Below are 26,250 nucleotides of genomic sequence, written 5' to 3'. Positions count from 1 at the left end.
TCCCTAGGTGAGAGGGCCTCCTGGGAGGAAGAGCAAGGTTTAGGAAAGGGGTTAAGAGCCCATGGTCAGAGAACAGTGGATTCAAATCCTGACCGTCTGGGTTAAGTTATGCAATCCCTCTGTGACTCAGTGGACTCATCTGTCAAGTGGGGGTAATGGTCCCCACGTTATAGGGTTGTTAGGATTAAATGAAAAGATATTGTAAAGGGTTTAACACTGCCTGGCACCTAGGGAGAACTCCATCCTCGGTATTACTGTTGTTATTAGCAGCCTGGGGGCGGGTTCCTGCAACCGGCCTCCCCAGCGGTTTCCTGTCGGGGAGCAGACGGCCCCTCAGGCCTCGGCCCGGCCCCACCCCTCCTCCCTGCAGCCCTCCTCCCCCCTTCCTCTCCCGGCCCTTTTCCTCCCCGCCTCCCCCACCCCGCCCCGCCCCGTCCCTCCTCTTTCCTCGGAGGAAACTTTCCGCCGGCTGGTCCATCGGCCCTTGTCCGGCCCGCGCTGCCGCGGCCTGGGATCCGAGCTGGACGGGCAGGTGACCGGGACCGGACGGGGCGGGAGCGGCCGGGCCCCGGGTGTCTGCGGCCGCCGGACGCGCCGGGGCCGGGCAGCGGGGAAGCGGGGCGCTGACGGTGAGTGAGCCCGGGCCTCCGGGCCCGGGGGTCCCCGCGGGGCGGGCGGGATGGGAGAGGGAGGCGGCTTCCCTTCCCGGAGCCCGCCCAGGGAGTAAGGAAGGCGCCCGCGTCTCTCTCCTCCATCCCAATTCCCGGACGGCGAAAGCGGGCCTCGTTTAGGGAACCCACCAGGGGACGGAGCCTCCTGCGGCTCGCTCCCCCGACCCTCAGGTGTTGGGGCGTCCGCGCCCAGGGGAAGGGTCCCCCAGCCAGGGCCCAGGTCGGCAACGAAGTTAGGAAGCCGCTCTCTCCAGGGTGAAGCCTGGATGGGGCTGCCCTTCCAGGGAGCAGAGCTGCCCCGAGGAGAAAGCGGGGTCAGGGTCGGCTCCAGAGGGGGAGAAGGGTCTGACCTTGCTGACCTCGCAGGCTGACAGGGGAGCTGCGCCCCCAGAGAAGCATGGATGCCCCCCGAAGGGACATGGAGTTGCTCAGCAACAGCCTGGCGGCCTACGCACACATCCGCGGTGAGGGCAGACCCGGGGACCTGGACCCCTCCCTGCCTCCTCAGGCCCCACTCCACCCCTTCCCTCCCCTCCTCCCCGCCCCTGCCACTGTAACCACCCTTAGCCAGTCACTTACTCCCAAGCCGCCCCCCACTTCCCCGACTGCCCGATGGCGGCTACCTAAGGTCCCTCAAATAGAGGGTACTGTCCTTGCCCCCCAAACTTAGAACCTGGAGTCTTTTAGAGATGGGATGACTCCCAGGCACCAGGCCCCCTCCGTGACTTCTGACCTCTGACCCCCAGCTAACCCCGAGAGCTTCGGCCTCTACTTCGTGCTGGGTGTCTGCTTTGGCCTGCTGCTCACCCTGTGCCTACTAGTCATCAGCATCTCCTGCGCACCCCGCCCGCGGCCCCGAGTCCCCACTCCGCGCCGGGACCCCCGCAGCAGCACCCTGGAGGCCGAGGACGACGACGACGACGACGATGAGGACACGGTGACTCGGCCGGGCCCCGAGGTGTCCGCGGAGCCCGACGGGCCCCTGAACGTCAACGTCTTCACTTCGGCGGAGGAGCTGGAGCGGGCACAGCGGCTAGAGGAGCGGGAACGGATCCTGCGGGAGATCTGGCGCACTGGACAGCCAGACCTGCTGGGCACTGGCACGCTGGGGCCCAGCCCCACGGGCACGGGCACCCTGGGCCGCATGCACTATTACTGACCGGCCCCCAGAGCCTACTGGATATGCACAGGGGCTTCAAGCTGCCCCAGGACCTTTGGACTGCCCCTGCCCATGGTGCTATGGAGGCCCCGCCCCCACGGCTCCCCTGGTGCTGTTGGGCCTGGATTCCCGTCCCCTGGGAGACACCCTTCCCCCGTCCAGCCAGAAGGCCCAGGGGGTAGGGCAGGACGCAGTGTCCCTATCCCCTCTCTGGGGGACGGTTAAGAGGTGACATGACCAATGAAAGCTGCATTCTCAGTGACTCGGTCTCCCTCTGTTATCCTTCCCTTAATGACTCCAAGCTCTTGCCATGCAGGGGGCCCCAGGGCTGAGACCCCTTTACCAGGCTGACCACCTCCTTCCACGCACCCGACGCCTCAGCACACATGCTTGCGTTCAATTCACACATGGCAAAAACACACTCCTGCACCCACACTTCACCGCCTCACCACAGACGCACACACAAAAATCAACCGCATTCCTTACAAATTCATTCCTTACCGGCAAACGCCCGGGTACACGTTGCCCCTGTCCCTACAAATGCCCTAGGTTTATGCATCATTGCAATCACACACACACGCGCGCGCGCGCGCACACAAGGCCTCGGAACCCTAACCTTGACGCTAAGGCGCTATTAGCCCCAATGTAACCTGGGGTGCCTGAGCTGGGCTGTGGAGTTCCTGTGTCACTGCGTTCCTGTGAGTCCCTCAGAGCGAGCGGACAGTGGAGGCAACTGGGAGGAGTCCGGGCTGGAGAGCCGGCCTGCCCGGCCCCTCCCCTGGCGCACAGCTGGATTCTGGAATCCGGCCCCCGGGCAGAGGCCCGACCCCTCCTGGGCCCCTCCTGCCGGCCATTTCTCCAGCGCGGGGACTAGCGTCCGAAGGAGACACCCTCCCCCCTCGCCATCCGGTGGATAAAAATAGCCATGCGCAGGCCCTGGGAACGGTAATGGAAGCCACATGTTGGCCAGATGTGCCCAGGAGCGGCTGCCAGGAAAGCGGAGGGACAGGAGCGCGGAACGCCAGCCCCGCCCTGCCGCGCAGACCCCGCCCTACAGGGACCAGGGAGGCGTGGCGCACGTACACGGCAGTTTACTTTCTTGCGTTTCCCAAGATCGTGTGCAAGGACGTGGGTGGCCGGAGCCCGACTTCGCTCCAGGTCCCGCTGTAGTCCCTCCCGGGCCCACCCTCAGTGCGTCTGCGTCTGCGTCTGCATCTGCGCTTGGATGGAACCCAGGTTCCGGGACTCCTGAGTCCTCCGCGTCATCTGAACCTAGTGGAGAGAGGGCGTCTGGGGAGTGCCAGCCGCCCACCCCCACCCCATCCCCGCCCCGCCAGGGACCCGCACCCCACCCACCTCCAGCAACACGCGCTTCCCCCTCTCGCTCTTCAGCTCTTCCCAGATGTCAGTCAGCTTCTTTCTGCGGACGCGAGACCGAGGGGAAGGGGTGGGCCGGGCAGGCCCAGAGCCCGCACCCCTCTCCTCCCCTCCCCGCACCCCTCCCCACTTACTCCAGCTGCACCCCCATCAGCTCCAGCGACCTCCTTAAAGCCTCCACCTCGTCCTTTATCCCCACCAGGTCGTCTCTGTCACTTTCGCTATCTGTGAGATTTTGCGGGGCTAAGGGGTGGAGGGTGGGAGTCATTTGGGGCTCTGGAGTCAGCACGATAGGATGTGGATTCTTCTGAGCAGGGGATACCTCTTCGGGGGACAACTCCTCTTTGGGGGTAGCCTCATTCTTCGCTGGTGCCTCCTCCAGGGGAGTGGTAGCCTCTTCCTGGGGGTAGGCCTTCTCAAGGGCAGGCATAGACCCTGACTTGGACTTGGACTCAGACTGGAGAGGGGAGCTGTCCCTCTTATCCAGGGGACGTTTCACCGTGCAGAGGGGGTGCTTCTCTGGCATGTGAACCTCCTCTTGGGATTGAGCCTCACTGGCCCCAAGAGACCTGGCGTTTAGCAGGGCTTCCTCTGGAGAGAAGTGATGGAACTGAGTGTTGTCTCGGGTGGAGGCCTCTTCAGAAAGCACCTGTTTGGTGGTCAAGACCTTTCCTAGGGTGTGGGCCTCGTCCCCAGGAGGGGCCATCTTTGGACCAGGTGGGACTTCTGCGACTGGGGCCTCATGCACAGAAAAGACCCTGTCTGGTCTGGGGGCTTTGTCCTCCAGAGTTGGGGTCTCCTCTAGTATAGGGACCTTATCTGGAGTTAGGGATTCCCCTGGAGTGGGGGCCTTATCTGGAGACAAGGTCTTCTCTGGGCTGCGGGCATTGTCCAGAGATGAGGTCTTCTCTGGGCTGCCGGCCTTATCCGGAGATGGGTTCTTCTCTAGGCTGGGGGTCTTGTCCAGAGTTGGGGTTTTATTCACACGAGGGGCCTTTGTAAGGCTGCTCTGCTCTTTGCCCTGTGGGGATGGGGGAGAGGTCTCAGCCGAGGGCTAGGTACCTTGACAGTTTGAGTCTGCTTCCCCTTGGCCTGGGATCCTTCACACCACACCCCTGAGAACCAGACTCTGCCCAAGATCCCCACTCTCCCAAGTCTTGGGCCTCTCACCTGACTGGCTGCAGAGCATTGCTGTGAAGCCTGGGCTTTGGCTCGCTTTCTGCCACTCTGGCCTGGGCACCCACTGAGGAAACTGCTGCTGGAGCCTGTGAGAGCAGACCCTCAGGGGCCCGGGCCTACTTGGACCCCAAGCTTCTCCCCATCTCTGTCCCTCAGCACAACACCCCAGGCCTCACCCCACTGCAGGGAGGCATCGACACTTACTGGAGTTTCGGGAAGGGCGCTTCTGACTGTCTCCGCTGGATGTCCAAGATGGCCTGAAACATGTCCCCATCAGAACCGGGGATGGGGGCAGGGAGCAGCATTTCTTCTGTACCCTCCTCTTTCCCCCTCCTCCACCCTGCTCCTTACTTGGCTTTGCTTGGCCCAGTCGGGGCTGTCACCAGCTTCTTGACCGTAGGGAGGGCTGTTCGGGGCACCATCTTTTTGGGTTCCTTAATAGGAGCTGGGAGGGGAGAGCGGAGTGGGGCCTTTGTTCACTCATCCATTCATCTAAGAGTCACCGTGCTGTGCACAGGGGACTAGTGACAGGAGATGAATTATATTTGACTCTGCCTCCTGGGAGCTCTGGGGACATTGACCATGGGAGCACCCCAAAGAGTTGTCAGGGAAGGCTTCGTGGGGAGATGGCTCCATATCCTGCCAGTTTTTAATCCATGCTTTTCAAAGACCTGTACTCAGCTTAGTGCCCACGGCTGGTTCAGACTCTTCTCCTTCCTGGACCAAGGCAACATCCTTCCCCCTTCCAGTCCACACTCCCTTCTCTGTCTTCTCTATCACATCTACTCCCTAAGAGATCTCACCCAGTCTTATGGGTTTTATTATCATCAAGAAGCCAACAACTCCTAAATTTTCATCTCTAGCCCCTTCCTCTTCTCTGAACTCCAGACTCATACCCGACCGCCCTCTCAATATTTCCACTTAACTTAGCATCACACACTTACCACAGCCAGAACTAAACTCTTGCTTCCCAACCTCCTTGCCCTCAGAAGCGGCCCCTTTCCCACTGCTCCCCATCTCGCCCAACTCACTCAGACGACAAAGTGAGGAGTCCTCCTTGACGCCTTTATTCCCGTATGCTGCACATGCAAACCATCGGTAAGTCCTGTCTGCTCTAAACGCATCCTGAATCCAGCCACTCATCCCCACCTCCACCACTAAGCACTCCAGATTGAGTCACACGGTCTTCACTAGGACTGTCGCAGCAGCCTCCAACCTGGGCTTGGGCTGCACCCACCCCGCCTACGGTATGCTCTCCCCACAACAGCCAGAATGAGCTCATGTTCTACTGGGGAAGCAGACATAAACAAAAGGAATAAACTATGTAGTGTGTTAGAGATTTATTAGTAGTACAGAGGAAGAATAAGCAGGCGAATGTATGATTTTAAATGAGATGGTCCTGAGAAGGCCATACTGAGAAGGTGACATCAGAGTGAGCATCTGAAGGCAGTCACACAAGTGACATTCATATCCACGGACACAGGAACAGCTACTCTGGCACATGCACACATGCTGAAACTGACTTGCACACACAATATCACACATAGATACAAACAAAATCCCCTGACTGAGGGTCGCAGTGGGCGAAAGCATGGATCCTATAGCCAGACAGCAGACTTGGAATTCCTGCTCTATTACTCGCCAGTTGTGTGAGAACTTGGTTGGTAATTTAACCTTTCTGTGCCCCCATGTCCTCATCCATAAAACATGGATAACAAGAATACACATCCTGGGCTTCCCTGGTGGCGCCATGGTTGAGAGTCCGCCTGCCGATGCAGGGGACACGGGTTCGTGCCCCGGTCCGGGAGGATCCCACATACCGTGGAGTGGCTGGGCCCGTGAGCCATGGCCGCTGAGCCTGCGCGTCCGGAGCCTGTGCTCCGCAACGGGAGAGGCCACAACAGTGAGAGGCCCGCGTACCGCCAAAAAAAAAAAAAAAGAATACACATCCTGTAGGGTTGTTGTGAGGTTTGAGTGACTTAATCCACATGAGGTGCTTAGTGTCTGCCATACAGTCAAAGCTCAGTAAATGTTAACTTTGACTCCTGCTTCTTGTAGTGTGGCTGATCAGGTGCTCTGTGGGGCCCTCCCACTAGAGAGCAATTATATCCTGCTTAGAATACAATTTTAAGGCACTGTTGGACATAAAAGAGGTAGGAGAAGCCCACAAAAAAGGGAGGAACTGGGGCCAGAAAGGAAGTGTGAGGGCAGCACGACTTTGTGGCTACAGAGCCTGGGGCCAGTGATGAGGGGCAGGTGCCCCATGTTCTGCTCCTCTGGCTCATCACAGGCCCAGAGCTCGGCAGCCAGACAGCAGCGAAAGCCTTGCACCACCTTCCTCCGGAAGGATAAGCGGTCTCCGGTGGTTGGTGCCCTCTGGCTACTGGCAGAAGTAAAAGTGAGTCATCGCTGGAAGATGTTTTCCCCTACAGATGTGTACAGAACTCCCCCACACTGAGATCATACACAAAGATCCTAAAACACACGAGAGGGCAAGCCACTGAGAGCAGGAGTCAGCAGATGCAACACACAGCAGATACTGGAAGTGTCAGGAAAAGAACACAGCATAGCTACATATAGTATATTTGAAGAAATGAAGGATGAGCATGCAACAAAAGGACCATTAGGAATAAACAGAAAGATTTTGCAGGGAAAAAAAAGAGAATTCTGTACTACTAGAGATGATAAATAGCATACATGAAATAAAATGCAATGTGTAGGCTAAATAGCAGATTAAACCTAGATAAAAATCTAGAGAGAGAATTAGTAAACTAAAAGTAGAATGAGACAAGGAGTGAAAAATTGAAAGCAATGTTCAAAGGAAGAGGTAATAGAAGCAGGGTTTGACCATGGCCGAGTGAGGTAGGTGGTGGTTAAATACTCACTCCACACAGCAACTATAAAGCTGGATAAAAATGGCAAAACATGGGGCTTCCCTGGTGGCGCAGTGGTTGAGAGTCCGCCTGCCGCTGCAGGGGACACGGGTTCGTGCCCCGGTCCGGGAAGATCCCACATGCCATGGAGCGCCTAGGCCCGTCAGCCATGGCCGCTGAGTCTGCACGTCCAGAGCCTGTGCTCCGCAACGGGAGAGGCCACAACAGTGAGAGGCCCGTGTACCACAAAAAAAAAAAAAAAAAAAAAAAATTATTTCCTTTAGGACTTCCCTGGTGGCACAGTGGTTGGGAATCCGCCTGCTAATGCAGGAGACACAGGTCCGATCCCTGCTCCAGGGGGATCCCACATGCCACGGAGCAACTAAGCCTGTGAGCCACAACTGCTGAAGCCCACATGCCTAGAGCCCGCGTGCTGCAACGAGGAGTGGCCCCCGCTCGCCGCAACTAGAGAAAGCCTGAGTGCAGTAATGAGGACCCAACGCAGCCAAAAATAAAATAAATAAATAAATTTATTTTTTTTTTAAATGGCAAAACAACCATTTCAGTGCTTGGATACTGACCAAAGACATAAAATAATTGGAGAAGTACTTGTGCTTGACGGTGTTCGTGCCTGCTCCCATACCTCCCCCACCCCCTACTACCTTGGTCCATGTGGACGTTCTGCAGGGTGGGATAGGTGGAGGATGAACAGCTTTACTGCCATGGTTGAAGAAAACTCAATCAATATGGGGTGCAACCTTGGATTTGGCATTGGTTTCATTGATATGACACCAAAAGCACACGCAACCAAAGAAAAAATAGGTCAGTGGGACTTCATCAAAATTTTAAACTTTTGCGCACAAAGGACACCATCAAGAAAGTGAAAAGACAACCCAAAGAATGGGGGAAAATATTTGCAAATCATATATACGATAAGGGCCTTTTATCTAGAATATATAAAGAACTCCAACAACTCAACAGTAAAAAGTCAACCCAATTAAAAAATGGGCAAAGGATTCAGATAGATTTTTTCAACATCATTAGCTGTCAAAGAAATGCAAAGCAAAACCACAATGAGATAGCATTTCATACCCACTAGGACGGTTACAATCAAAAGATAATAACAAGTACTGGTGTGAATGTGGAGAAACTGGAGCCCTCATACACTGTTGGTGGGAATATAAAATGGTGCAACCACTTTGGAAAACAGTCTGCCAGTTCTTCCCAAAGTTAAACCAGAGTTATCATATCACCTAGCAATTCCTTTCATAGGTATATACCCAACAGAAATGGAAACACGTCAACATAAAATCTTGTACACTAATGAAGTTCATAGCCAAAAAGTAGAAACAATCCAAATATCCATCAACAAATGAATGGAAAAAGTGATACAATAGAATATTACTGGGCAATAAAAACAAATTAAGTGCAACACATACTACAAAATGGACAAACCTTGAAAACATTATTCGACGTGAAAGAAGCCCATTAAGACCATATATTGTATGATATCATGTATATGAAATGTAGGCAGATCTATCAAGACAAAGTAGATTAGTGGTTGTCTTGGGATGAGGAGGGGAGAATGGGGAGACTGGTGGGGTAATGGCTAAAGAGTACAGTGGGTGACGAAAACATTCTAAAATTGTGGTGGTGTTGCACAACTATGACTCTACTAAACACCGCCGAATTGTACATTCAAATGAGTGAACTGTATGGTGTGTCAATATATCTCAACAAAGCTGTTAACCCCCATTGCCCAAAAACGGTGGCAGGACAGATTGGGCCCACAGACCATAATTTGCTAACTCTTAACCTAAACACCCCAATAAAAGGCAGAGATTGTCAGACTGAATTAAAAAAGCAAGATCCAACTATATACTGTGGACAACAGATTCAAAGACACAAATAGGTTGACAGTAAAATAGGTTGACAGTAAAAGATTGGAGAAAGATATATCACATAAATAGTAACTATAATAATAACCATATATTAATATCAGACAAAACACAAACTTCAAGATGAGAAAAATTACTAAAGACAAAGAGGGAGAGGTTATAATGATAAACAGGTAAGTACATCAGGAAGAGATAACAATGACAAATGGACATGTGCCTAACAACAAAGCCTCAAAATATATAAAGCAAACACTGACAGAATTGAAAGGAGAAATAATTCAAAAATAATAGCTGGAGATTTTGTTCAGGAGAAAGGTTAAGACTTTGAATTTAGACTTGTAAAGTTAAATATACATGGTAAATTTCAAGAGCAACCACTAAAATAATAACAATAAAGTGTACTAATTCTAAATTGATGAAAAAAGTGAAATAAGAAAAAAAGGAGAAAATAAACATTTAAAAATATTGTAAAATACTTATGATTAATATAGTCTAAACTCATCAATTTATCACCAAAGAAAAACACTGACAAGCTAGAGTAAAAAAACAAAGGTGAGAGGGCAGACAGCAGAAGCAAGAAGAACTACAATCCTGCAGCCTGTGGAACAAAAAACACATTCACAGAAAGATAGACAAGATGAAATGGCAGAGGGCTATGTACCAGATGAAGGAACAAGATAAAACCCCAGAAAAACAACTAAATGAAGTGGAGATAGGCAACCTTCCAGAAAAAGAATTCAGAATAATGATAGTGAAGATGATCCAGGACCTCGGAAAAACAATGGAGGCAAAGATCGAGAAGATGCAAGAAACGCTTAACAAAGACCTAGAAGAATTAAAGAACAAACAGAGATGAACAATACAATAACTGAAATGAAAACTACACTAGAAGGAATCAATAGCAGAATAACTGAGGCAGAAGAACGGATAAGCAACCTGGAAGACAGAACGGTGGAATTCACTGCTGCAGAACAGAATAAAGAAAAAAGAATGAAAAGAAATGAAGACCGCCTAAGAGACCTCCGGGACAACATTAAACACAACAACATTCACATTATAGGGGTCCCAGAAGGAGAAGAGGGAAAGAAAGGACCAGATAAAATATTTGAAGAGATTATAGTCAAAAACTTCCCTAACATGAGAAAGGAAATAGCCACCCAACTCCAGGAAGTGCAGCGAGTCCCATACAGCATAAACCCAAGGAGAAACACGCCGAGACACATAGTAATGAAATTGGCAAAAATTAAAGACAAAGAAAAATTATTGAAAGCAGCAAGGGAAAAATGACAAATAACATACAAGGGAACTCCCATAAGGTTAACAGCTGATTTCTCAGCAGAAACTCTACAAGCCAGAAGGGAGTGGCATGATATACTTAAAGTGATGAAAGGGAAGAACCTACAACCAAGATTACTGTACCCGGCAAGGATCTCATTCAGATTCGATGGAGAAATCAAAAGCTTTACAGACAAGCAAAAGCTAAGAGAATTCAGCACCACCAAACCAGCTCTACAACAAATGCTAAAGGAACTTCTCTAAGTGGGAAACACAAGAGAAGAAAAGGACCTACAAAAACAAACCCAAAACAATTAAGAAAATGGTCATAGGAACATACATATTGATAATTACCTTAAACGTGAATGGATTAAATGCTCCAACCAAAAGACGCAGGCTTCCTGAATGGATACAAAAACAAGACCCATCTATATGCTGTCTACAAGAGACCCACTTCAGACCTAGGGACACATACAGAATGAAAGTGAGGGGATGGAAAAAGATATTCCATGCAAATGGAAATCAAAAGAAAGCTGGAGTAGCAATACTCATATCAGATAAAACAGACTTTAAAATAAAGAATGTTACAAGAGACAAGGAAGGACACTACATAATGATCAAGGGATCAATCCAAGAAGAAGATATAACAATTATAAATATATATGCACCCAACATAGGACCACCTCAATACATAAGGCAACTGCTAACAGCTATAAAAGAGGAAATCGACAGTACACAATAATAGTGGGGGACTTCAACACCTCACTTACACCAATGGACAGATCATCCAAAATGAAAATAAATAAGGAAACAGAAGCTTTAAATGACATAATAGACCAGATAGATTTAATTGATATTTATAGGACATTCCATCCAAAAACAGATTACACTTTCTTCTCAAGTGTCCATGGAACATTCTCCAGGATAGATCACATCTTGGGTCACAAATCAAGCCTCAGTAAATTTAAGAAAATTGAAATCATATCATGCATCTTTTCTGACCACAACGCTATGAGATTAGAAATGAATTACAGGGGAAAAAAACACAGGGCTTCCCTGGTGGCTCAGTGGTTGAAAATCCACCTGCCAATGCAGGGGATACGGGTTCGAGCCCTGGTCCGGGAAGACCCCACATGCCGCGGAGCAACTAAGCTCATGCGCCACAACTACTGAGCCCGCACACCGCAACTACTGAAGCCTGTGCACCTAGAGCCTATGCTCCACAACAAGAGAAGCCACCACAATGAGAAGCCCACTCGCCGCAACGAGAGAAAGCCTGGGAGCAGCAATAAAGACCCAATGCAGCCATAAATAAAATGAATAAAAATTTTTTAAAAACACACAAAAAACACAAACACATGGAGGCTAAACAATACATTACTAAATAACCAAGAGATCACTGAAGAAATCAAAGAGGAAATCAAAAAATACCTAGAGACAAATGACAATGAAAACATGATGATCCAAAACCCATGGGATGCAGCAAAAGCAGTTCTAAGAGGGAAGTTTATAGCTATACAAGCCTACCTCAAGAAACAAGAAAAATCTCAAATAAACAATCTAACTTCATACCTAAAGGAACTAGAGAAAGAAGAACAAACAATACCCAAAGTTAGCAGAAGGAGAGAAATCATAAATCAGAGCAGAAATAAATGAAATAGAAACAAAGAAAACAATAGCAAAGATCAATAAAACTAAAAGCTGGTTCTTTGAGAAGATAAGCAAAATTGATAAGCCATTAGCCAGACTCATCAAGAAAAAGAGGGAGACAACTCAAATCAATAAAATTAGAAACGAAAAAGAAGTTACAACAGACACCGCAGAAATACAAAGCATCCTAAGAGACTACTACAAGCAACTCTATGCCAATAAAATGGACAACCTGGAAGAAATGGGCAAATTCTTAGAAATGTATAACCTTCCAAGACTGAATCAGGAAGAAACAGAAAATAGGAACAGACCAATCACAAGTAATGAACTTGAAACTGTGAATAAAAATCTTCCAACGAACAAAAGTCCAAGACTAGATTGCTTCACAGGTGAATTCTATCAAACATTTAGAGAAGAGCTAACACCCATCCTTCTCAAACTCTTCCAAAAAATTGCAGAGGAAGGAACACTCCCAAACTCATTCTATGAGGCCACCATCACCCTGATACCAAAACCAGACAAAGATACTACAAAAAAGAAAATTACAGACCAATATCACTGATGAATATAGATGCAAAAATCCTCAACAGGGCTTCCCTGGTGGCGCAGTGGTTGAGAATCTGCCTGCTAATGCAGGGGACACGGGTTCGAGCCCTGGTCTGAGAAGATCCAACATGCTGCAGAGCAACTAGGCCCGTGAGCCACAACTACTGAGCCTGCGCGTCTGGAGCCTGTGCTCCGCAACAAGAGAGGCCACGACAGTGAGAGGCCCGCGCACCACGATGAAGAGTGGACCCCGATTGCCACAACTAGAGAAAGCCCTTGCACAGAAATGAAGACCCAACACAGCCAAAAATAAAAATAAATAAAAATTAAAAGAAGGCTCAACATTAAAAAAAAAAAAGCTTCATTAAAAAAAATCCTCAACAAAATACTAGCAAACAGAATCCAACAACACATTAAAAGAATCATACACCACGCTCAAGTGGGATTTATCCCAGGGATGCAAGGATTCTTCAATGTACACAAATCAATGTGATACACCATATTAACAAATTGAAGAAGAAAAACCATATGATCATCCCAATAGATGCAGAAAAAGCTTTTGACAAAATTCAACACCCTTTTATGATAAAAACTCTCCAGAAAGTGGGCATAGAAGGAACCTACCTCAACATAATAAAGGCCATATATGACAAACCCACAGAAAACATCATTCTCAATGGTGAAAAACTGAAAGCATTTCCTCTAAGACCAGGAACAAGACAAGGATGTCCACTCTCACCACTATTATTCAACACAGTTTTGGAAGTCCTAGCCATGGCAATGAGCGAAGAAAAAGAAATAAAAGGAATACAAATTGGAAAAGAAGAAGTAAAACTGTCACTGTTCGCAGATGACATGATACTATACATAGAGAATCCTAAAAATGCCACCAGAAAACTACTAGAGCTAATCAATGAATCTGGTAAAGTTGCAGGATACAAAATTAATGCACAGAAATCTCTTGCATTCCTATACACTAATGATGAAAAATCTGAATGAGAAATTAAGGAAACACTCCCATTTACCATTGCAACCAAAAGAATGAAATACCTAGGAATAAACCTACCTAGGGAGACAAAAGACCTGTATGCAGAAAACTATAAGACACTGATGAAAGAAATTAAAGATGATACCAACAGATGGAGAGATATACCATGTTCTTGGATTGGAAGAATCAATATTGTGAAAATGCCTATACTACCCAAAGCAATCTACAGATTCAATGCAATCCCTATCAAATTGCCAATGGCATTTTTTATGGAACTAGAACAAAGAGTCTTAAAATTTGTATGGAGACACAAAAGACCCCGAATAGCCAAAGCAGTCTTGAGGGCAAAAAACGGAGCTGGAGGAATCAGACTCCCTTACTTTAGACTGTACTATAGAGCTACAGTAATCAAGACAATATGGTACTGGCACAAAAACAGAGATATAGATCAATGGAACAGGATAGAAAGCCCAGAGATAAACCCACGCACCTATGGTCAAGTAATCTATGACAAAGGAGGCAAGGATATACAATGGAGAAAAGACAGTCTCTTCAATAAGTGGTGCTGGGAAAACTGGACAGCTACGTGTAAAAGAAGGAAATTAGAACACTCCCTAACACCATACACAAAAATTAACTCAAAATGGATTAGAGACCTAAATGTAAGACCGGACACTATAAAACTCTTAGAGGAAAACATAGGGACAACATTCTTTGACATAAATCACAGCAAGATCTTTTTTGATCCACTTCCTAGAGTAATGGAAATAAAAACAAAAATAAACAAATGGGACCTAATGAAACTTCAAAGCTTTTGCACAGCAAAGGAAATGAAAAACAAGACGAAAAGACAACACTCAGAATGGGAGAAAATATTTGCAAATGAATCAATGGACAAAGGATTATCTCCAAAATATATAAACAGCTCACGCAGCTCAATATTAAAGAAACAAACAACCCAATCCAAAAGTGGGCAGAAGACCTAGACATTTCTCCAGAGAAGACATACAGATGGTCAAGAAGCACATGAAAAGCTGCTCAACATCACTAATTATTAGAGAAATGCAAATCAAAACTACAATGAGGTATCACCTCACACCAGTTAGAATGGGAATCATCAGAAAATCCACAAACAACAAATGAAAAAACTAAAAAAACTAAAAATAGAATTACCATATGACCCAGCAATCTCATTACTGGGCATATACCCAGAGAAAACCATAATTCAAAAAGACACATGCACCCCAATGTTCATTGCAGCACTATTTACAATAGCCAGGTCATGGAAGCAACCTAAATGCCCATCAACAGACAAATGGATAAAGATGTGGCACATATATACAATGAAAGAATACTCAGCCATAAAAAGGAACGAAATTGGGTCATTTGTTGAGACATGGATGGATCTAGAGACTGTCATACAGAGTGAAGTAAGTCAGAAAGAGAAAAACAAATATTATATATTAACGCATGTACGTTGAACCTAGAAAAATGGTATAGATGAACCGGTTTGCAGGACAGAAGTTGAGACACAGATGTAGAGAACAAACGTATGGACACCAAGGGGGGAAAGCCGTGGTGGGGTGGGGATGGTGGTGTGATGAATTGGCAATCGGGATTGACATGTATACACTGATGTGTATAAAATTGATGACTAATAAGAAACTGCTGTATAAAAAAATAAAATGAAACTCAAAAATTAACAAAAAACAAAGGTACTTTCTAGAGATCTTTTGCAAAACAACATGCATATAGTTAACACTATTGTACACTTAAAAATGGTTAGGATGGTAAATCTTACATATTTCTTACCACAATTTTTTTTATTTTTCTGTGCCGTGGCTTATGGGATCTTAGTTCCCCAACCAGGGATCGAACCTGGGCCCTTGGCATTGAGAGCACAGAGTCCTAACCACTGGACCACCAAGGAAATCCCTTACCACAGTTTTTTTAAAAGGTACAATAGAGAAGTTTTTTTTAAAGTATGTGAATATAGTAACAAGAAACTGAATAAGAATATAGTAACAAGACATTGAACAAGCATATAGTAACAAGAGATTGAACAAAAAAACAGTGGAAAAATAAATATTAGAAATGAAAAAGGACTATAACGGCAAATACCAATGAGATTAAAAAGATTATAAGAGGGGACTACCCTGGTGGCGCAGTGGTTAAGAATCCGCTTGCCAACGCAGGGGACATGCGTTTGAGCCCTGGTGTGGAAAGATCCCACGTGCTGTGGAGCAACTAAGGCCGTGCACCACAACTACTGAGCTTGTGCTCTAGAGCCTGCAAGCTACAACTACTGAGCCCATGTGCCACAACTACTGAGCCTACGCACCTAGAGCCCATGCTCTGCAACAAGAGAAGCCACTGCAATGGGAAGCCCGCACAGCGCAATTAAGAGTAACTACCACTAGCTGCAACTAGAGAAAGCCTGCACGCAGCAACAAAGACCTAATGCAGCCAAAAATAAATAAATAAAATAAATTAAAAAAAAACATTATAAGAGAATATTATGAACAACTTTATATAAATAGTCAGAAAACATCGATTAAATAGATAATTTAAAAATATAACTCACTAAAGCTGATTCAAGAATTTTAGTGAGATTTTTGGCCAGCCATGGTTACCCAGGGACCAGGAGACAGAATGCTGTTTGTGCCAGTCTCCTGAGGTGTGAGGTTTCCTCTCCCTCTGAATTCCAAGGTGAAGCCCTTTAAAGAGCAGTTGTAAAGAGGTCTTTGCAGATGTAATCAAGTTACGAGGAGCTCATACTGCATTAGGGTGGACCCTAACCCAGTGACTGGGGTAGGTATCCTTATTAGAAGAGGGAAATTTGGACACAGACACAGAGGGCAGAAGACCTTGTAAAGACAGAGGCAGAGAATGGAGTGATGCATCTACAAGCCAAAGATTGCCAGGAGCTGAGAAGAAGCAAGGAAATATTCTTCCCCTAGAACCTTCACAGAGAACATGGCCATGCCAACATCCAGATTTTGGATTTCCAGGTTCCAAAAATGTGAGATATTTGTGTTGTTTTAAGCCAGGAGAAGGCAGGAAGGCAGGTAGGCAGGCAGGCAGGCAGGAAGGAAGGGAGGGAGGGAGGGAGGAAGGGAAGGAGGGAAGGAGGGAAGGAAGAGGGGCAAGAAGGGAAGGAAGAGGGGGAAGGAAGGTGAGAGAAAGAAAGAGAGAGAAAGAAAGGGAGGGAGGGAGGGAAAGAGAGAAAAAGAAAAAGAAAGAAAGAAAGAAAGAGAAAGGGAGGGAGGGAAGGAGGAAGGGAGGAAGGGAAAGAGAGAAAAAGAGAAAGAAAGAAAGGAAGGAAGGAAGAGAGAGAGAAAGAGAGAAAGAAAGGGAAGTGGTACAGGGAAAACTGGACAGCTACAAGTAAAAGAATGAAATTAGAACGCTCCCTAACACCATACACAAAAATAAACTCAAAATGGATTAAAGACCTAAATGTAAGACTGGACACTATAAAACTCTTAGAGGAAAACATAGGAAGAACACTCTTGGACATAAATCACAGCAAGATCTTTTATGACCCATCTACTAGAGTAATGGAAATAAAAACAAAAATAAACAAATGGAACCTAATGAAACTTAAAAGCTTTTGCACAGCAAAGAAAACCATAAACAAGATGAAAAGACAACCCTCAGAATGGGATAAAATATTTGCAAACGAATCAACAGACAAAGGATTAATCTCCAAAATATACAAACAGCTCATGCAGCTCAATATTAAAAAAAAAAAAACCCAATCAAAAAAATGGACAGAAGACCTAAATAGACATTTCTCCAAAGAAGACATACAGATGGGCAAGAAGCACGTGAAAAGATGCTCAACATTACTAATCATTAGAGAAATGCAAGTCAAAACTACAATGAGGTATCACCTCACACCAGTTAGAATGGGAATCATCAGAAAATCCACAAACAATAAATGCTGGAGAGGGTGTGGAGAAAAGGGAACCCTCTTGCACTGCTGGTGGGAATGTAAATCGATACAGCCACTATGGAGAACAGTATGGAGGTTCCTCTAAAAACTAAAAATAGGGCTTCCCTGGTGACGCAGTGGTTGAGAGTCCACCTGCCGATGCAGGGGACACAGGTTCGTGCCCTGGTCCGGGAGGATCCCACATGCCACAGAGCGGCTGGGCCTGTGAGCCATGGCCACTGGGCCTGCACGTCTGGAGCCTGTGCTCTGCAATGGGAGAGGCTACAACAGTGAGAGGCCTGCGTACAGCAAAAAAAAAAAAAAAACAGAAAACAACTAAAAATAGAATTACCATATGACCCAGCAATCCCACTACTGGGCATATACCCAGAGAAAACCATAATTCAAAAAGACACATGCACCCCAATGTTCTTTGCAGCACTATTTACAATAGCCAGCTCGTGGAAGTAACCTAAATGTCCATTGACAGACGAATGGATAAAGAAGATGTGGTACATATATACAATGGAATATTACTCAGCCATAAAAAGGAATGAAATTGGGTCATTTGTAGAGACATAGATGGACCTAGAGACTGTCATACAGAGTGAAGTAAGTCAGAAAGAGAGAAACAAATATCATATATTAACGCATATTTGTGGAATCTAGAAAAATGGTACAGATGAACCGGTTTGCAAGGCAGAGAAAGAGACACAGATGTAGAGAACAAACGTATGGACACCAAAGGGGGAAAGGAGGGGGTGGGATGAATTGGGAGATTAGGATTAACATATATACACTAACATGTATAAAATAGAGAACTAATGAGAACCTGCTGTATAGCACAGGGAACTCTAGTTCACTTTGCTGTACAGTAGAAACTAACACAACATTGTAAAACAACTATGCCCCAATTTAAAAATATATATATATATATTAAAAACACTATGCACTTAAAAAAAGGGGGGAGAAAGAGAGAGAGAGAAAGAGAGAGGGGAAGAGAGAGAGAGAGGGAGAGAGGGAGGGAAGGGAGGGAGGGAGGGAGGAAGGAAGAAAGAAAGAATTTTAGCCAGAAGCCAGACTTGCTTATAACTATAAAGAAATTGAAGTAGTTTAAAATCTTCCCATAATGGAAGAAAAGAGGACCAGATGAATGTACAAGCAAGTTTTACCAGCTTTCAGGGAAAGATGATTCCCATCTTATGTAAGATCTAAAAGATATTTTAAAAACAAAAAAACATATTCCTTAACTCATTCATGGGGCCAGTATAATACTGATAATCAGATGAGAACAGTAAAAACAAATGCAAGAATCTGAAGGAAAAGAAAAAAAACTGGGAAGGTATCCCAACAGTATATGAAAAAATAATAAACCATGACCAATTTGAATTTATCCCAGGAATACAAGGGTGGCTTAATATTAGAAAATTCTACAAATATCTTTATTACATTGATAGATTAAAGAAGAAAACCCATATAATAATTTCAAAAGATTCATATAAACAATTTGAGAAAATTCGACACCCGTTCTTGATAAAAATTCTAAGCAAAAGAAACAGAAAGACCTTCCTTAACCACACAAAAATATACCTACAAAAGATCTAAGCAAACATCGTTAAAGGCAAAAAGTTTGAAGCATTCCATTTAAAATCAGGAACATGGTAATGATGTTCAGCATCACTATTTCTATTCAATATTGTATTGCGATCCTAGCCACTAGAGTAAAACAAGAAAATGAAATTAAAAGATATAAGATGTTGGGCTTCCCTGGTGGCGCAGTGGTTGAGAGTCCGCCTGCCGATGCAGGGGACGCGGGTTCGTGCCCCGGTCAGGGAGGATCCCACGTGCCGCAGAGCAGCTGGGCCCGTGAGCCATGGCCGCTGAGCCTGTGCATCCGGAGCCTGTGCTCCACAACAGGAGGGGCCACAGCAGTGAGAGGCCCGCATACCGCAAAAAAAAAAAAAAAAAAAAAAAAAGATATAAGATGTGGAAAGGAGAGAGCCAAACTGTCATTACTCACAGATTAAATGACTGTCTTCATAGAAAACCTATTAAGGATTTACAGATAAATTACTGAAATTATCAGCACTATGGCTGGCTATAAAATCAATATACAAAAATCAGTGCATTTCTATAGTCCTGTAATAAATAATAAAAAGGATATCTAGGGCTTCCCTGGTGGCGCAGTGGTTGGGAGTCCGCCTGCCGATGCAGGGGACACGGGTTCGTGCCCCGGTCCGGGAAGATCCCACATGCCACAGAGCAGCTGGGCCCGTGAGCCATGGCCGCTGAGCCTGCATGTCTGGAGCCTGTGCTCCGCAACAGGAGAGGCCACAGCGGTGAGAGTCCCGCGTACGGCAAAAAAAAAAAAAAGGATATCTAATTTTTAAAATGACACAATAAAACCACATGCAGAAATAATAAATGGTGCTAGAACAAGTGACTGTCCATATGGAAAAAAGTATAATTAGATCACTCATTAAAATCAATGCTGCATAGATAAAAGCATTTAAAAATGAAAAGCAACACTTTAAAAGTTTTAAAGAAAATATAAATGGACTATTTTTCTGAATTTGGGGCAGGAAGGATTACTTAAACAAGAAAAAACCTGCTAACTATTAAAGATAAGATTGACATGTTTGCATTAAAATTAACTCCTAGATAAATATTGTATGTTATCATTTATATGTGCTTATCACTTATACGTAGAATCTAAAAAACAAAACAAACAAACAAATATAACAAAATAGAAACAGACTCATAGACATAGAGAACAAACTAGTGGTTACCTGTGGGGAGAGGGAAGGGTGTGGGGCAAGATAGGGGTAGGGGATTAAAAGGTACAAACTACTCTGTGTAAAATACTTAATGGGAATTCCCCGGTGGTCCAGTGGTTAGGACTTGGTGCTTTCACTGCTGTGGTCCTGGGTTCAATCCCTGGTCAGGGATCCCACATAAAAATAAATTTTAAAAAATAAACAAACAAACAAATAAATAAGCTACATGGTGGGAATATAAATTGGTACAACCACTATGGAGGACAGTATGGAGGTTCCTTAAAAAACTAAAAATAGAACTACCATATATTCCACCAATCCCACTCCTGGGCATATATCTGGAGAAAACCATAATTTGAAAAGATACCGGCACCCCAATGTTCACTGCAGCACTATTTACAATAGCCAGGACATGGAGACAACCTAAATGTCCATCGACAGAGGAACAGATAGAGAAGATGTGGTACATATATACAATGGAATATTACTCAGCCATAAAAAAGAATGAAATAATGCCATTTGCAGCAACATGGATGGACCTAGAGATTATCACACTAAATGAAGTAAGTCAAACAGAGAAAGACAAATATCATATGGTATCACTAATATGTGGAATCTAATTTTTTAAAATGATATATAAATAAATAAATAAGCTAAAAGGATTTATTGTACAGCACAGGGAATATAGCCAATATTTTGCAATAACTTTAAATGGACTATAAGTTGTAAAAATTTTGAATCACTATGTTGTACACCTGAAATTAATATAATATTGTAAATCAACTATACTTCAAAAAAATTTTTTTAATTTAGAACTCCTATTCATCAAAAACCTCATTAAAAAAAAGAAAAGCCACAAACTGAAAGTATCTATAACATGTATAACACATAATTCAGAATATATAAAGAACTTCAACAATTATTACTAACCAGGGAAATACAAATGAAGTCCACAATGAGATGCTATTTTGTGCTAGATTCACGAAAATAATGAAATCTGGTAATACCAAGTGTTGAAGAGGATTTGGATCAGTTTGATCTCTTAAACACCAATGGTGGAGTGGTAAAAGTGTACAATTCCTTTGGAAACCAATGTGACTTAACCTCATAAAAGCTGAACATTTACATACCCTACACTCTAGCAGTGCCACTCCTAGGACTATATCCTAGAGAAACATTATACCTGCACACCGGAAGACAGGCACATGATAGTGTTTATGGCAGCACTATTTGTAATAGTAAATACTAGAGCCCTGCTGCTTCTGGTTCCAGCCTTGCAACCTCATCACAGCCCTCCTAGACCCTCTTGTCTTTACTACTCAGCTCCTGAAACAGGAGTCCTGCTGCCAGAGGCTGGGCAAGTCCCTGAAAACACACACCATATCCAGAGAGCAGCTCCCAGGGGACTGAAGGCTTGAGGCAGACCTGGGGTCAGCAGTGGCTACTGGTTTATATTGGAAAGATAAAGGAGATTTTCTGTTTCCTGTTTTATAAATGTACATTTTTCACTTGGCGTCTTAGCTAATGTTTGTGTTTAAAATATATTAAACATCTAGTATTGCCGTTTTCTACTTGGCTTTAGCAAACAACAATAAATGAATTAAAAAATAAAATAAAATAAAAATAAAAACTAGAAACAACGAAAATGTCCTACATCAGGAATAGACCAGATACGTAAATTGCGTTCAGTTCCACAAGGAATAGTATACAGCAGAGAAAAAGAAATGAACTCCGTCTACACACAACATGGATGAATCTTAGAAACATAATGTTGATTGAAAACAGCAAGTCCCAGAAGACCATAAACATATGATGCTATTTTTATAGACCTCAAAAACAAACAAAAATAAATTAAGTGATACATTGTTTAGGCACATACCAAAGTGAGTACATTTAAAAACTCAAGGGAATTATTCAAAATTCAGGGTAGTGGTTAGGCTTACCTTTGATGTGGGGGAAGTAGCAGAAGGGAAAGAGAGGGGCACACAAACCATACCATTAGCAATTTCTAGTTCTTGGGTTTGGGTGACAGACCATGGGCACTCATTATTAAGTTTTAAAACACATATATTATGTATAGTTTTTGATTATGTGAAATATTACATTAAACCATAAATTAAAGACACATCCCACGAATACAGTGATGCATAAACAGAACTATTCACTGACACACTTAATAGATACATGAACACACAGTCTCAAAGACCCAGATACACTGATCCATACATTTCCTTACAAAATGAAACAAACCTAAACATTCATTCATGAGAATGACAGCCACATGCTCTGGAGAGAACAGGAACATACTAACACACACAAAGTGACACATTCCTAACACTGACCACATACATTCCTACCAGTCCCATGGGGAGGTACCTCCTAAGGGGGTGTACTGGACCACTGGGAAACTATGGGTGTTTATGAGCAACTCCCAGAGATCGTCTGGGAGATCGTCTGGTGGATCGTCTCCCAGAGATCACCCCCCCAATCCCAGGCTTCCCGGGCACCCACCTGATTCCCGGGATACCACTTTCCGTGGGACCAGCTTCTTGATCTATGCAGAAAAGAAGTGTCAGAATCTGAAGAGGAGCCCTCACATTTCTAGGTCCACCCTCATTTGTGGGTGGCCCTCCAGCTGTGTCCCGTGAGAGCCACAACCCCCAACTTTGTCCAGAGTAGCCTGCCCCTTGCCACCTGAGTGCCTGGCTTCGTACTCACCAGGGGTGGTGGGAGCACAAAGTTATCTGGGAAAAGTCCTCTTCTGCCTTGAGACTCTCCTTCCCACCAGCCCTTATCCTCTGTGGTCTGGGAGAGCAAGATGCCGTGGGGAGGTGAGCCAGATCCCCACGCTCCTTCCTTCCCCAAGCCCACCCTTCTCAACACCCCCGTCCCTGTGCCCTCCCCTGCCCTGTGCCTTTCACACCTTCCTCAGTACTTTCACCTCGTCCCCCCTCCGCAGCGCCAACTCGTCTGGGGCCTCGGGATGGTAGTCAAACAGGACCCTGTAGGTCTCAGGGTGGGAGACTGAAGGGAGGTCAGTTCCTGATGCCAAACCCCCTCCCCAAACCATTCATCGGCTCCCTCCTCCATCAGTCTAGCTGGGTCCCCCCTCCCCCCAGGTCAGAGTGGCTTGTGGGGGAGGATTTGAAGGACCCTTTGGCTGGGTGCTCACCTGTCCGCAGGTAGTCTGGAGAGCTGTCATAGGTCAGGCTGCTCAGCTAGTGGGGGCAGGGGGAGGAACAAGCTGAGCCCCCCAACACCTCCGCCCACCCCCCACAGCCAAGAGGAACTCACCACCTTTGCCCACTCCACCCAATTTACCTTGGGAGCCCACTGGGGACCAAGGCTGATTGAAGGCATGCCTGGGTTATCAAGGCCTGGTGGGGGATAGTGAGGTTAGGGGCGGGTGCTAATTCAGTTCAGGTCATGGGAGAGGTCAAAGGGGTGATGGGGCAAGATGTGTGGATCACACGCTCAGGCCACTGGGGAGGGTCACTGAAGATTGTAGAGTCTGGTCACAGGGGTTCACGGGGTCACGGGGTCACAGGGTCCAGGTCTCACTTGGGGGCCCACTGTCCAGCAACTCCACAAAGTTGGATGGGAAGGCTCCCAGCTGCCCGTTCTTCTTCCCCAGCCACCAGCCGTCCTCAATCTGCGGAGGGGGGAGGACGAAGGGGCATCTGGTTCTGCCCCAAGGGCCTCCCTAGGCATCTTAAACCCTGGTTCACCCCCCTCTCCCGATTCTGCCCGATGACCCCTCTCCTCCCTTGCTCCCCAACTTTCCCATTTCTGTGCCCCTCATCAGTCCCATCATCCATACCCTCACTGCACCCATGTCCCCTCATCCGGAGACATACTCCATTATCTCCCCCCAAACCCTCTCATCATCTCATCCCCTCACCTCCTTTATCATTTCCACAATCTCCCCAGCTTGCAGCTTCAGCTCGTCCGCCTGCTCCGGGCTGTAGCTGAAGTTCACTTTGCACCATCTTTGAGGGCCCGGAGATTCGACGGGGTGACCTGGGGTCGGACGAGAGTGAGGCCGCTGGAGCCTCGAGACCCAAGCCCCAGTCCGCTGAGCTGGGGGAGGGGCGGGCCGCGAGTGCTCCCTTAGTACCCCAGGCCCCGCCCCAGGGCGGAGCATTGTACTCGAGAACCAATCACGGGCCGCACAGAGGCCACGCAGTCCCGCCCAGAGCCGCGCCAGTCTCGGCGAGCTGGGAAGACCAGGGCGGTGGGGGGAGGCGGGTGCTGCGCGCGCCCGCCCACCGCCCTGGCTCTCACCTCGGCGGCGCGCACAGCGCGGTCTCGGCGCCTCCCCCGAGCCGCGAAGAGTCTCAGGGATCTCCTACGAATGAGCGCTCGGGCAGGGGGGGCTCTCAGATCCCGGGGGCGCGCGCTGAGAGCCACCCCACCCCCCGCCCGACCTCCGGCCCGGCCTCACCTGCACCAGGCACTCGGGGAAGAGGCCACAACGGCCCCCCAGCTCTCCACGCAGCCAGCCCCGTGCGGGCCCCTTGCACACCTGCCGGACCACGTCCCCGGGCGCCAGGCTCAGCTCGTCCTTTTTCTGCGCGCTGTATCCGGCCAGGACCAGCACCTCTGCGGGCGGAGGATGGCGCGGGCACGCGGCTCAGAAGAGCCCATTCAGAGCCGACTGGCCATGGCGCGAGTCCCAGGCCCCGTGTGGACAGCGGGAGAGCGGCGTGGTGGTGTAGGTTTTTATCGCTATTTCCACGCAGTTGCATAGAAGAGCTACCCCAAACCCTCTGCACATACCCATGGCTTCCGGGGCGCCTTCCGCAGCCGAGCAAGAAGGATGGTGCAGTCGCGTTCGCAGCCGATACTGGGTCCAGGTAGGGTGGGACAAGCAGCGAGATTGTGAAGCCAAGGAGGCGGAGACGCGAGCCGATAGGTCGGGCTCCAGGTGCAAGGAGTGGGTATGGGAGAGGGGACGGCCCAATTCGGCAGGTTCGGTCCCCGGACCAGGAGTGAGGACTCCGGGATCTCTGGCCAGTGCTGGGGTCACAGCTCCCCGACATGATCTTGTCTGCCTAGCCACCTAAGTTTCAGTCTAGCCACCTTCCTTCCTTCTCCCAGCCTTAGCCCTGAGGCTCCCACCCACCATTACTGGCCTACCCTCTCCGGGCTGACAAGCTTTTAGCTGCAGGGGAGGTGGGAAGAGGCACATACCAGCAGGCAGCAACCGCTCTCGGGCGGGTCCTGGGTGGACGGGGTGGTTGCTCTGTGCGCACAAACCTATTGCTGCTTTCCCTGGGAGGGAGGCATATTCCTCCCTGGACCCCCTTTCAAGGGAAGAGGAAGAGCACAAAAACCCTTTCTTCAGGCCAAGGGGGCCTCGTTTGGTTTCAGAAAACATCCCCGGATTCTCCCAGGGAGAAGACAGGAAGAAGGGAACTTCAGGAGCTTTCAAGGCTCCTGCTCTCCTGCAGCCAAGGCCAACGCTGGCAAAGGCTGAAGGTTAGTGCCAGTCCCACGTAGGCTAGGCTAACTTTCAGGTCATCTTCCTGCTTAGTGGCGAACGTACAAAGCCGAGCCTGAGCTCTACAACCACTTCATCTGTTGCTACCCCGGGTTAATGGAGACTCTTCACTGCAGCATGGAGCCCACTTTTGTGCTGCTTCGAACAGCAGCTGGAGTGACTTAAGCAGCTTTATGAAAAGATATTTTTCAAAAATTCTGTGAGCCTCAAAAAAAAAAAAAAAAAGAAAGCCAAGCCTGTTATCCACACCCCTTGACCTCTGCCCCACCACTTTGGAAGCCAAAGTCCTTGCTTATGACACCAGAGTGAAAAAATCTGGTTCTCCTAGGGCGTCCAAGGTACAGGATATGAAGCAAAATCACTGGAAAGGGAAAGAGGAGCTATTACCCAACGCAGGATTGGCTGAGGTCCTCCTAG

At 47.1% G+C, this 26,250-nt stretch overlaps 2 protein-coding genes across 2 annotated transcripts; one reads left to right on the top strand and one right to left on the bottom strand.

Annotated features, from left to right (window-relative positions):
- The first annotated feature begins 504 nt into the window (after nucleotides 1-504).
- Nucleotides 505-2,092, top strand: EVA1B (eva-1 homolog B). The gene is made up of 3 exons (XM_079697912.1): nucleotides 505-629; nucleotides 1,038-1,135; nucleotides 1,418-2,092. Exons 2-3 carry the CDS (start codon nucleotides 1,069-1,071, stop codon nucleotides 1,828-1,830), a joined length of 480 nt encoding a protein of 159 aa, XP_079554038.1. The 5' UTR covers nucleotides 505-629; nucleotides 1,038-1,068; the 3' UTR covers nucleotides 1,831-2,092.
- Nucleotides 2,093-3,007: 915 nt separating this feature from the next.
- Nucleotides 3,008-24,995, bottom strand: SH3D21 (SH3 domain containing 21; the record flags this gene model as incomplete). Its single annotated transcript, XM_079720577.1, has 16 exons — nucleotides 3,008-3,102; nucleotides 3,187-3,250; nucleotides 3,342-4,228; nucleotides 4,378-4,472; nucleotides 4,591-4,643; nucleotides 4,738-4,831; nucleotides 22,842-22,884; nucleotides 23,049-23,135; nucleotides 23,254-23,354; nucleotides 23,503-23,548; nucleotides 23,652-23,707; nucleotides 23,892-23,982; nucleotides 24,232-24,350; nucleotides 24,615-24,678; nucleotides 24,775-24,932; nucleotides 24,989-24,995. 16 exons carry the CDS (start codon nucleotides 24,993-24,995, stop codon nucleotides 3,019-3,021), a joined length of 2,049 nt encoding a protein of 682 aa, XP_079576703.1. The 3' UTR covers nucleotides 3,008-3,018.
- Nucleotides 24,996-26,250: the final 1,255 nt, after the last annotated feature.

Source organism: Hyperoodon ampullatus (genome assembly GCF_949752795.1).
Source record: "Hyperoodon ampullatus genome assembly, chromosome: 2".
Taxonomy (NCBI): domain Eukaryota; kingdom Metazoa; phylum Chordata; class Mammalia; order Artiodactyla; family Ziphiidae; genus Hyperoodon; species Hyperoodon ampullatus.
This window is presented reverse-complemented; position numbering and strand designations above follow the sequence as displayed.